This window comes from Halichoerus grypus, chromosome 5, assembly GCF_964656455.1.
Source record: "Halichoerus grypus chromosome 5, mHalGry1.hap1.1, whole genome shotgun sequence".
NCBI lineage: Eukaryota > Metazoa > Chordata > Mammalia > Carnivora > Phocidae > Halichoerus > Halichoerus grypus.
The window spans coordinates 38,355,957-38,368,342 of NC_135716.1; the positions used below are offsets into that span (position 1 = coordinate 38,355,957).

The window sequence follows — 12,386 nt, forward strand, 5'->3', positions numbered from 1 at the left end:
TTCCTTTCTCCTTCAGATGTGCTTAATGCTATGCTTTCATTTGTTAGGTTATTTTCTGTCCTTTTTTAAAGACTTTAGTTTCCATTTGGTCTTGTATTTTTCTTGAAAAATTTATTTAATATTAGATGCTTCTAGTTGTGATGTAATTGGATTTTTTCCCATTTTCTTTTCTAGATGCTTATTCTAGTACAGAAAATTCTATTGGTTTTTGTATTTCTGTCGCTTGAGTATATTCTTTTCCTAGTGGTCATAGCTTTTTATTAAAATCTCTTGAGCTTTGTCGGTGTACAATCAGAAAAAAATACTTTTTCTCTTCTGACGTTAGTTTTTAAAATTTTATTATCTGTTAATACCGCTCCAAGACAGTCTTGGCTAGTAGGTAACCCTGCTCTGTTCTGATTTCAATTGAGATGACTTTAGTTATTTCCCTTAAGTTTTTGTTTTTGTGTTTTAAATCTAAATTGGGAACAGCTATTGGATTTTGTAAAATACTTCTTCAGCAGTGTCATGATCATAGGCCTTTTCTGCTTTAAGTTTGTGGTGAAATGAAATGTGTTACTGGATTTCCTGATCATCAGCCCACACTTGCATCTTTCATGGTGTTTTACTCTGTTGATAAATTATTGGATTTTGTTTGCTAATAACAGGAATGTCCCCGGGCTTTTGGCATTTGGATGTCCCGCTTTCCACTTCCAGTACTAAGGCGGGTTTTCTTCCATCTTGCATTATTGTGAACATTTCAATTTTGATGAGAAATGGGAATAGCTGCAATTTCCCCAGGTAATCCCGTATTTTAGTTAAGTTGCTATACAGCTTCAAAGAGAAAGAAATCATCCATAATTACACTATCTTAAGTTACTCACAGCTCCTGCTGTTTTGCCATAAACCCCTTTGTGGTGTTTGTCAGAAAATCGGCAGCCCCTCAACAAACTTCACCAGGAATCCGCACCCTAAATGGGCCACGTGCTGCTCTTCTGACTCCCGGGGGGCGCGTGGGGGGTGCGGGCACGTCCCTGATAGAGCCTCGCTAGCCTCCTTCCTCATGGAAAAGAGGTCGTGCAGAGTGTGCGCTACACGGCTCTGGGGGCACCATTCACATGAGCCATGGTGCCTACGTGTACTTACTACGACTTCCCAGCAGATGGCAGTGGACTGAGGGGCGCCAGTGAGGCCGTGATTCCCTTCCAAGACTGGCTAGAGTTCACCTGGACCCACAGCTACTCTGGGCATGCAAAAGGACCCATGCCAGCTTGGGGTACCCGAGAGCAGCTATCTTCATCCATGCCTTGCCCCCCCCCTTGACCCTGTTAGCGAACGACAGCAAAAGTCAGGCTCACCCCCGATACCCCTCTGCTGGTAAGGTTCTAGTTCTTAAGCAGAATGGTGTTTTCAGAGGTGTTCATTTTATTATGCTTTATACTTTATGTACATGTTACATATATTCATTTTGAATGCTTTAATACAATAAATAAAAAAGGAAAGCACACATATACAAAGAAGAATGCCAGTATCATGGGGAAGACCTTGTATCTGCTGAAATTTTTCTTCAATTAGCCTATTCATAAATCTCAGTACTGTAACTATTAATAGTTAGCAAACATGTCACAATGTACTTCCTGTCCTGATGCTAGAGTTAGAAATCCTTCTCCCGTTAAAAGCATTTAGAAAGAATAGTAATGCTTTTTTATTTTTTAGAGATTACTTTATATAGCAGGGCAATTTTTCTGTTGGAACTTGTGATGATACTTGCAGGATAGGCATGATAGGCTACTGAGTTTCCTTCAGCCTGTCTCTAGAATTTTTTTTTTTTTTTAAAGATTTTATTTATTTTGACAGAGAGAGAGACAGTGAGAGAGGGAACACAAGCAGGGGGGAATGGAAGAGGGAGAAGCAGGCTTCCCGCCGAGCAGAGAGCCCGATGCGGGGCTCGATCCCAGGACCCTGGGATCATGACCTGAGCTGAAGGCAGACGCTTAACGACTGAGCCACCCAGGCGCCCCAGCCTGTCTCTAGAATTTAAAGCAGGAACTGAATGGCAGGAATTTATTCCAGAAGGCTGTTACACGTAAGTTTGAACATGACTAGCTGCTGCTCTTGAGCAGTATCTGAGAGATTTCAGAATTTCTGCTCCGTTGGAAACGCTAAAACCTGACCTTAGAAAGGATGCCTGGGTGCAGGAAAAACGCAGCGTATGTCCTACCCTGTGACAGGGACCGCTAGCTGGGCTCGCTGTCCACCTCCCCACCGCTTCCCCCGTAACGAATCCTGGAATATTCACTGGCCCACGACAGCCAGAATAAAGACTATTATATCCTGTTCTCTTTGTAGCTAGTAGGACCAAGTGATTGAGTTTGAGTTGAGCCTACGTGGCGTAACTGGAGAAGTGCTCTTAAAGGCAGGGCCGGTGTTACCCAGCTGTGTAGCTGTCGGCAGCCTCGACATGGAAGCCGCGCGCTGAGCGTGGGGGGACCGCGGTCGAGGGGACCGCCTTCCCGACTTTTACACGCACGCACAAGAAATAAACTTCTATCTTGTTTAAGTCACTATTGTCTGGGGACACGGCCCAACTAACAGTACCAAATTTGAGTCTCATTTCCTTAACCTAAAACGCTGATGCAAGTTAGACCCTGCACCTGGTGGGGTGCGTCTACTGCTATGACGACCTCAGATGGAAGCGGGTTCCCACGGAGAACATCGTGCGTCACAAACGGCTATTTTACGAGGTGCTGAACTCCAAATATCTGACCTCCCACTGGTAAAGCCTGCAAGCGCATCTATGGTTTGAAAGAAGCATCAAGAACATCAAAAACTAATTGCCTTTAGACTAGCTTAAGATGCAGAATGACTGAAGTCCCTTCCCATAAGAGAACTGTAACGAGCAATTTAAACAAAACAAAATGGTTTGTTTTATTTACAATACTCAATGCATTTTACAAATAACATATTTGCATTCCCTAAGTCTTTTGGAAAGTAATTCCAGTTTGTGCAATGAGTTTACAGAAAAGTCTTAAGACATCTCTTAGACATCTTAAACCTAAATTCTCAATTTTGAAAGATATTTCACACTACGTTAATAGAGGACTGTTTTTAATTAAGAAAAACTAAACTCTGTAGTTAAATATTGCCTTTCAATGATCTTTAACCCAAATACAAACTGGATTCGCCTGTGAAATAATACCATTAGATTTGGATAAATTATTTCCACTGCTTCCCCCACCCCCAAAATGCATGCACAAAGTAAACATGGTAAATTACATTAACGACATTTTATTTCAACACCTTTTTTTTTTTTTGGACTCTCTCAACTATTGTTTTGCTCAATCTGGGGTACAGATAGGTAGGATTCCAGTCTGGGGAAATCCTAAACCCCACTCCAGAATAGGGAAAGATTTTCAGTAAGTACGAGGAGACAGGTCAGGATTAGGGAGATTTCTAAGCAGGTTCTCTGAGGACGCCTCATTTGCTAATTAGAACAAGGTTCCCCCTCAGGCCTGATGAAGCCTAAAGGGATCAGTTATCTCCCTACTGACAGTTTGGGTAGCATCTAATGCAAGTCTCCAAAGGACAATAGGTTCCTCTCTTTCCCCTCTTCCCTGAATCACTACCTTCATTTTAGTGCCTTCTAAGGTTGATGATGGAGAAAAGTTCCTGTGTTCAGATTCCAGAAACTGATTTAATGCCATATAAAGATCTTCCGGAACAGGTAAAGAGCAATGAACAATGATACTTTAATTGTGCAAGAGTTTTCATCTCATGCATGTGAAAAAAAATTAATTTTATCACTCATAGCTGCCATCTCTTAAAACATAAAATCCACGTCCTCGCTCTTGAGCTGGAGAGACAGAGACATCTCCACACCGGATCCACCCATTTAGCAATGCACTTCTCCACCTCCACACTAGATCTCTCCTCAAAAGACCGTGTCCCTAACATCTGCTGTAGGTGGCTGTCTGGGAGATACTAAGCCGGAGAAATAAAGCCCAACATTTGACACAGCCAACAAAATTCTAAGATAAAGAAATGGTGAGGTAGAGTTGAGAGAGTTCAATTGAATTTTCTGAGCATAGACCTTTTGGCACATTCTAAAATTATACAGACTCCTTCTCAAACTCTCCGTGACACCTTTACAAAGTGCTGGCAACTTCAGGAATCCTTTATCTATTTAGGAAACATCTATGTAAAGCTCACAGAATAAAGTCATTTGAAGAAATGAATTCCTGGCAGTTGAGCTTATTTACCCCAATATTGAAGCAAATAAACACAATGCTGTCCATTTGCTGAATTTATTTAAACAAATCAATTTAGAAATCTCATAGAATGAAACAAGACTTCTGACATGTAAACATACTGCCGTGTTCCTGAAACAGATGGTAACACCTGATAGAAGTTAATAATTGCTTGTTAGGAAAGCTGTCCATTAATAAGGCCAGTCTTCAGCAGTTACTAAAACCATTGTGTTTCTTTAGCTTTCCTAGTGTGACAATGCAGTACTATCAAACCACAATCAGATCTAATAAAGACAAGATTGGATGGACAGATCAGTACCATTGGTTACAGCTGTTAAACAGTTTCATTCTTGGCGCCACGTAAAAACAAGCCAATCACATCAAATAAATCATGGCTTTTTTTCTTTATCACAATTCACTAAGTGATGTTAATTATGGTCTTTGTCAAACACGTTTGGTAAAGGCTATTTACAGTGTACATGGCTGAGCATGCACTATTTATAGTTACAAAGATACCTGCCAGTTTATTACAATAGAATTACACAGTGCCTGAAAATGGTGAAACATCTCACACGTCATTTAAATCAATAGTTTCAAGCAGAAAACGTTCCTTATTTGACCACGATCGCAATAATTACATGAAAATTCTTATAAAAACATGAATCCCCCTCAAGAAATTGATGCATATTCTACGCACTATAGGTTAAGGCAGTAAAAAAATGTATTCCTGATAACTGGAGGTCTTGACAATGTCAATTAAAGCTGTCTGACTCTAGTTTTTCATTCTCCATCATATACTCAAAGTTCTGTCTGTGTAACTAATTTGTGAAACATTTCACTTTTAAAGTCGAAGAAGTATTAGCAATGAAGAGAAGAGCTGACGTTGGAAAAAAGAAACTGCTAGGGAAAGGGAAAAATGTTAAGTTGCATTTTGCCTGAAAGTTTTCAAATTCTAAACAAGAGCATTATTTGTGAGTCTGAACCTTAAAAGTATAAAACAAATACATATAGTTTATCTTTCTTAATTTAAAATATACTGAACTTTGAACAATTCAAGTAATGTAAGACTATCAAAAATAACTTCATAAGCCATACAAGCATCAACTGCATGTTCAATGTTTTTAGTTAAGAACTTTTTAAAAATTGTAAACTAAACCAGGAGTTTAGTTAACAAATGATAAATGACCTTTTATTTGCACTTGTGATTCCTTTAATACAAATTGCTACCAACATATATGTAAAGATATGGCAGATTATGCATTTGATCAAAGCACTTTGATTTAAGCATAAAACAGATTCAAATGGTTTAAGTTCCGTGCATAAGATCGCAGATGTTGCCTACGCATCCGCAGGCAGCTCTCTCTCTAATCAGAATCCTTTATTCCTCAGCTGCAGATGAGACAGGGCACAAGCTGTTGTAAACAGGGCACTGCTGTAAAACCAGGATAATATTCTTAAATTAAGACCGTTCTTGTTCAATTGAAAAGACTTCCCCCAAGTGTCTTCCAGCACTGGAGTATATTCTGCTGACCTCTGAATTTCATAAATTAACTTTCCTTTGATTCCATTTTTATGGTGGTTGTGTTCACAGTTTTGTTTTAAAAATTGGTTTAAATTTATATAAAACTCTGTACATGTTCACAAATTATTGCATAAACAGCATAATCTTCCAGACAGTGTTTGAAAACACATGTCCAATTCAGGAAAAATATATTCACGTTTCCCGTCTGGCTTTTTTCTTCTTTTTTATTTGTTTGGGAGATTCCCAGCTAGTTTCAGACTTGGCTAAAGGGAAAAAAAGAAAGAAAAAACAGGAGTAAATACTGTTATGTCTCAAAAATGTAAAAGTAGCATCAATGAAAACATGCGTTCAAATAAACATAAAGGTTGAAGCATTATCAGGGGAGTTAAGTTTTCAAGTTCCAGTGACATGTTTTATAGGTTATTCTATGGCTGCCGTCCTCTTTTCCTTTGAATCCCAATGTATTCTGTTTTTTCATGACATGGAAGGTATTTCACTAGTTTTGATCTAGAAAAGCCATCATTTAATACGGCTCAATCTAAGTAATGAAAGTGAAAATGGGCAAAAATGGACACTGAAGGGAGCTGAAGGGAGCAACGGAGGGAAAAAAGGCACAGAACAATTCCCAGTCCCAAGAACATGTGCACAGAAAAAGAGAGGGACCAGATGGACAAGGGCATGTCTCTGCCATCTATGTTCCTGGCCACCCCCTCTTGCTTGGAGTGATCTCAGTCCCTTGGCCCTCACAGCTGAGGTCCACAAGGTTCCAAGGAATGTAGCCTTTGCCAAGGAAGGAAGGATTATCTATTAATCCATCAGCCTTCTAAGATATTAACGCTTATCACCAGTACAAGAACACACAAAAGAACCAGAACGGAGGATTACTCACTCTGTGAAGGAGGCACACTATTTTGCTTAGTATTTGACTTGGATTTATCTGTCTCTTGTAGCATCGGTGGCACTTGGGACGAACTCTTGTCAGAATCACTTTTTGATAAAACAACAGATGGCTCGGTAGAAATAGCAGGTGGAAGAGTCTTGATAGGCTATTTTGGAATAAAATTATCTTAAGTTCTTTTGTAAAAAGTTTCAAATAAAATTAAATATAGTAATACCAAGAGGCTGTTTAGGAACAACTAAATACTAAGACCGTTTCCAAATAATTTACCAGCAGAAGCACTACAACCCGCGCCTGCCCTCTAGTGGCGTAACCAAATAAATCCTTACCCACAATAGCCATCAATTTAGGTTGAGATAAAAATGGATGAAAGTATAAAATTACAAGATGTTTACTGAATCTCAAATAGGGGTGAATAATTCCATTTTCATGAACCTTTACATTTTTCTTTTTCATTACAAATAGAATGATTTTATATGTTTTAGTAATTCAATGTCTGTCCACTTCTTACCAACTCTTTAATTCCTCAAAACTTTTTCATGTGAAAGACAAAAAGAAAAAAGCTAATTTCTGAAATACCAATAGGTGATGCTCCCTTCTCTGCTTCTCGAGAGGTAAGGCTAACTCAAACAGGGCAGCAATCACTTCCGTTTCCTACCCACAGAAAACGGTGGCCTCAGACAAAAGCAAACTATGGCTACTAGTCCTATCCATTAAAGGAAGCAGTAAAACTCAGGTCCAAATTTTCAGAGTTCTATCCAGTCTGGTAGTGAAATCATAATGCTGAGGGCCTTGCTTCTCCTCTCCAACCTGGAAGCAGAAAGGCCTCTGTGAGGCCTGTAAATGCATGGTCAGGAGAGGTAAGGATGGAAACCCCAGTATTTGTGGAGTGCCTTGAGGCTGTAACAGAGGAGATCAATGCATCCTTAGCCTTATCATCATGATTGAATATAGAAACAAGGCTAAGTGATGTTTCTCTTGCCCCTTGTTCCTCTAGGCTCTGTAGGTGTAAGAAAGCTCAGCGGAAAAGGAAACAAGAAGAGGAAGCTGTGTGTACGCAGGTAATTACTAGGATTCCTTCCGTTTCAGGTATCCGAAGCTGCATTTGTCTTGCTTGGCTCAGCTTTCTTATTAGTGTTCTCCATATTTATTTCTCACCCAAAAGTTTTAGTATTTATTTCCAGTATTCTCCCCTCTATTCTCTCCACTTAATCTATGATAAATCACAGAAGGACTCAAATAGTCTTTACAAAATGGCTTCTGAAAATGACTTGCTAGTAAGTAAAACATCAAAATGTCAAATGACCCTTTGTCGCCCTACTATTAAACCTATGCATGTACTGAGATCACATCCTTACATCTCAAAAGGGAATTCTTCTCTTAGGGAATTAAAAGCATCAAATCCAAATAGGAACTATGGTTAAGATTTTATTTTGGCACAAGACTGTTACCAATTACTTCTTTTAGCGGTAACTCAGGTTCTTTTTTTTTTAAGATTTTATTTTATTTTTTTAAAGATTTTATTTATTTGACAGAGAGAGAAACAGCGAGAGAGGGAACACAAGCAGGGGGAGTGGGAGAGGGAGAAACAGGCTTCCCGCGGAGCAGGGAGCCCAATGCGGGGCTCGATCCCAGAACCCTGGGATCATGGCCTGAGCGGACAGCAGACACGTAACGACTGAGCCACCCAGGCGCCCCTAAAGATTTTAAGTAATCTCTACACCCACTGTGGGGCTGGAACTCACAACCCCGAGATCAAGAATCATATGCTTTACCAACTGAGCCAGCCAGGCGCCCCTGTAACTCAGGTTTGTGTCTGAAGCTGTTTCATTAAATATGTACGCTCCAAAAAGGCAGAGATTTTTTTCATCTGCTTTGTTCTCTGATATATCCTCAAATAGTGTGTGGCATTGTAGTGGGTTCTCAGTAAATTTTTTTGAATGAGCATATATAAATGAACCATGCAACTCTAGTAGGATTTCATAGATTTCTATACAATTTACCTTTCTAGAAATTAGATTTTAAAAAACTATGCGTCACTGGCCTAGACCTTTTGTAAAATGATCCTTTCTGACACATCAAAATTTTCTACCAATGGCACAGATTTCAAGAACCTGTCACCAATTTTAAACAAATGTTAAATTTTGAGAGGTTGGACCACAGTCATATTATATATTATGGCATGCTTTTAGGAAAACGCAACCAGTTACATTTTCTCTAAGCCACTATCCCCTGTATGTTTAGCTATTTAATAGGAGAAAGCACAGTCTATTGGTTCTGGTTTCACCACTGACAGGCAGCTTGGGACTAGTTATTTAAGTTCTCCAACCTCATTTATATAATAGATCTTGACCTTTCTCATGGGGTTGTTATGAGGGTTAAATTAGTGTATTTAAAATACTCAGCACTTTAAATTAGTGATTAGCAATGCTTAGCACTTAGTACTTCGATAAAATATGAGTTATGACACAACTCTCAAGTCATCAAAATTTTATTCCTTAAATATCAAAAAATTACCTGGCTATTTTTGATGAGTGCTTCAGCTGGATCACTAGTGCTTATGGTCTTCAAAGAAAAAGCTTTCTCCTGTTTTGGACGGACTTTAGAGGTATTCACTGGAAGCTCTTCCCTAATCTCTTTTTCTAATTCTTCTGTGTCCTACAGAGAAAAGTAGTCTATTAGATGATATAAATCACTCTTTTTTACTAATTAAAAATCTATTTGGTTTGTAGTGTTAATGTCCAAAAGATATTCCAAGAAAATAATTTCACTTCAGTAACTGTCCAAACAGCTTAACAGAGCATATAAAAACAATCATTCAAAGATTTAAAATATACAGGTACATCTGGAACAACAGTGATCACCCCTGCTTTCCCCAGGGACTTAAATCAATTGGGAATTAAAAACCAATACACTCCCATCCCCAAATGCAAACCATTCTAATTTACTAAACCAACTCAAACGAAATAAACTAGAATTTTGTCTTTTAAACAAAATACACAGTGAATTACGTGATACTCGAACTAAGACTTTAGAAATAACATTTCAGTTAATGACATCTTCAAGGAACAAAATATCTGTACATAAGTACTTTCTGTAGATAAACGAGGCTGACATAGTACAAAGGACATTTCAGTTCTGGCCTGCTGCAGCCTAGCTGAGTAGTGTCAAAGACAAATCATTTCATTTCCCTGAACCTTAGTTTCCTCCCTCAACTATAAAATAAAATGTGCCTAGATAATTTCTAAGGTCCTATCCAAGCTTTAACATTTCCATTCTTAGGCCATCAGACTTTATTTTATTTTTTAAAAAAGATTTTATTTATTTATTTAACAGAGAGAGAGAGAGAGAGAGAGAGAGAGAGAAAGAGCGCACACACAAGCAGGGGGAGCAGTAGAGGGAGAGGGAGAAGCAGGCTCCCCGCTGAACAGGGAGCCCGATGAGGGGCTTGATCCCAGGACCCTGGGATCATGACCTGAGCCGAAGGCAGATGCTTAACCGACTGGGCCACCCAGGTGTCCAAAGGCGTTCAGACTTAAAAAAAAAAGTTTCAACAAAGCAATTCTAAAGCACATTACATGCTTAGGTATGTGAAATAAATATGAACTAGAATACATTAAACAGGACCATCATTGCTAATTGTATTGTTCCTTAGCCAACACATACATAGAAACAACTGGCTAGGGTGATCTTGGAAGTCTTCTGCCAATACTGATGCTTTATAAAACTTGTTCAGGATGGTAGTGGGTTTAGACAGTAATATAAATTTTGTTGTGAATTTAAGTTGAAGAGTAGCTTTGGAAGTATATATGTAAGATTTGCCATCTGTACAAAATTAACATGAAGACATCAGTTAGTTTTATCCTAAGCTGTACTCTAACAGTAAAGATGCCCACCAACCACGTACCCACAACTAAAAAGAACAAATTCCCAAATGTACTACGGATAGGATACTATGTTCTATGAACCTGACACTGAATTTCATGGCTGTCTCATTTAATTCTCAAAGCAACCTATGCAGCTAAGTCATCTGTGCAAAGAAAAACAAACAAAAACAACCAGTAAATGGCAAAACTGAAATCTGAATACAGATCTGACTCCAAAGCCTGTATACTTACTCAGTTATTTATTTAAAAGATTTATTGATTTGAGAGAGAGAGAGAGAGAGGGAGGGAGGGAGGGGCAGAGGGTGAGAGAGTCCCAAGACCACTTGGCGGTGAGCGCAGAGCCCGATGTGGAGCTCAAGCTCACGACCTGAGATCACAACAGGAGCCAAAACCGAGTCAGATGCTTAACCAACTGCGCCACCCAGCTGCCCCATACTCACTGTTATTTTTAAAAACATATCAAACATTTTTAAAAGGAGTATAAGAATACCAAAAGAACTTTCACAAGTTAATGACCTTTGCCAGTAAGTTGAAATTTACAGATTACATCTGTCCCACAAAATTTCTTTTAAAAGGAACTCATCTAATCCACAAACCAGAAAAGTAGTCTTTAGTAAAGGCTATAATGTAAGTCACAGAAGTCCAGGAAAAGTTTGGCTAAACAGAGTTCAGACAGTATTACTAACAAAAGATAGCTGTCCATAACGGTTCTCATCAGCTAGCTCAGCTAACGAGAGAAGCACCCTTATTACACAGTATATCCATTGATCTCAGTTACATATATTACTGTGAGAAAAAACAAGCTTTGAAAATGGATTAGTGTCATTTATGATGGGCTGTGCTTCCCTCAACAAAAAATGAACGCAACACGTATTTCCTTATGCACCAACTTCTCCCAAAGAGAATAAACAGGAAAATTACTATGGAGGCTATCCTCTAGAAACTCTGGCTATCTCCTACATCTAAAGGAATAAAAACAAGTAGCCACATGGTTGTAGGTAAGGAATAAGATTTTCATAATTTGTAATATAATGGTGATAGTGCTTTCAAAGAGAAACCCATGCATACTTCTAGTAATCTAGTATGTTTGCAATTAAAATACCTTTGTTTTCATCTATATTGTCATTTAAAATTAGTTTTCCCAATAGGAGAGACCAATGAAAAAAGAAGGAAAATGGAGTGACAGAAGTAGAAAGTTTCTGTCAGAAGCCAAACAAGCAGATGAAGATACTAAGTGAAGGTATTAAGAGGATACTAAGTGAAACAGAGAGCAAACTCTGGAGTGACACTCCACTTGTGACTCACATGTTCTAAGCTAAAATTCTAACTTGCTAAATTCAAGTTATTCAAAAAGCATTTTTGTATGTGAGAAATACTGTACCTCTTTTTCCATTTCACCTTAATATAAATCAAAATGCATCTAACTTAATTTATTACTTTTGGGTTTACACCTTTGGTATGATTTTTTTTACAGCAATAGTTATTATTACAGTAGGATATAGAAGATCTTTAAAACATTCTGTGACTTTTCAAATGCTTTGCAAGTAAACCTATCTCCTAGTGTCTTTTATCTCTACATATTCTAGTATCTGCATATTATCTTTTCACATTTGAGCAGTAGGTGCTTAACGAATGACATCTGTTTTGATACTCTACCTGTGCAGGAGAGTTATCTTCACCTTGCTTCTTCTTTTTCTTTTTTTTCTTTTTAGATTTCCCAGTTGGAAGAGCTCCCTCTCCCTTTTCTTTATCATCATCTGAAACCTGATGTTAAAAGCAAAAGTATTAAGTGAAACAGTTGGTTAAGTTTTCATTATTCAGAAATTATGGAATAATTTCACTCATTAGGCTCA

At 38.3% G+C, this 12,386-nt stretch overlaps 1 protein-coding gene across 7 annotated transcripts in view; it reads right to left on the minus strand.

Annotated features, from left to right (window-relative positions):
• Positions 1–1,381: 1,381 nt before the first annotated feature.
• MTDH (metadherin) overlaps positions 1,382–12,386 on the minus strand; it is a 57,898-nt gene continuing 46,893 nt past the window's right edge. For all 7 annotated transcript variants that reach the window (XM_036072272.2, XM_036072279.2, XM_036072275.2 and 4 more), the window contains 4 exons: positions 12,190–12,297; positions 9,164–9,304; positions 6,638–6,794; positions 1,382–6,011 (listed from right to left, as the gene is read on the minus strand). In XM_036072272.2, the coding sequence (XP_035928165.1) occupies positions 5,941–6,011; positions 6,638–6,794; positions 9,164–9,304; positions 12,190–12,297 (477 nt within the window). In that variant the 3' untranslated portion in view covers positions 1,382–5,940. The remainder of the gene's footprint in view (positions 6,012–6,637; positions 6,795–9,163; positions 9,305–12,189; positions 12,298–12,386) is intronic.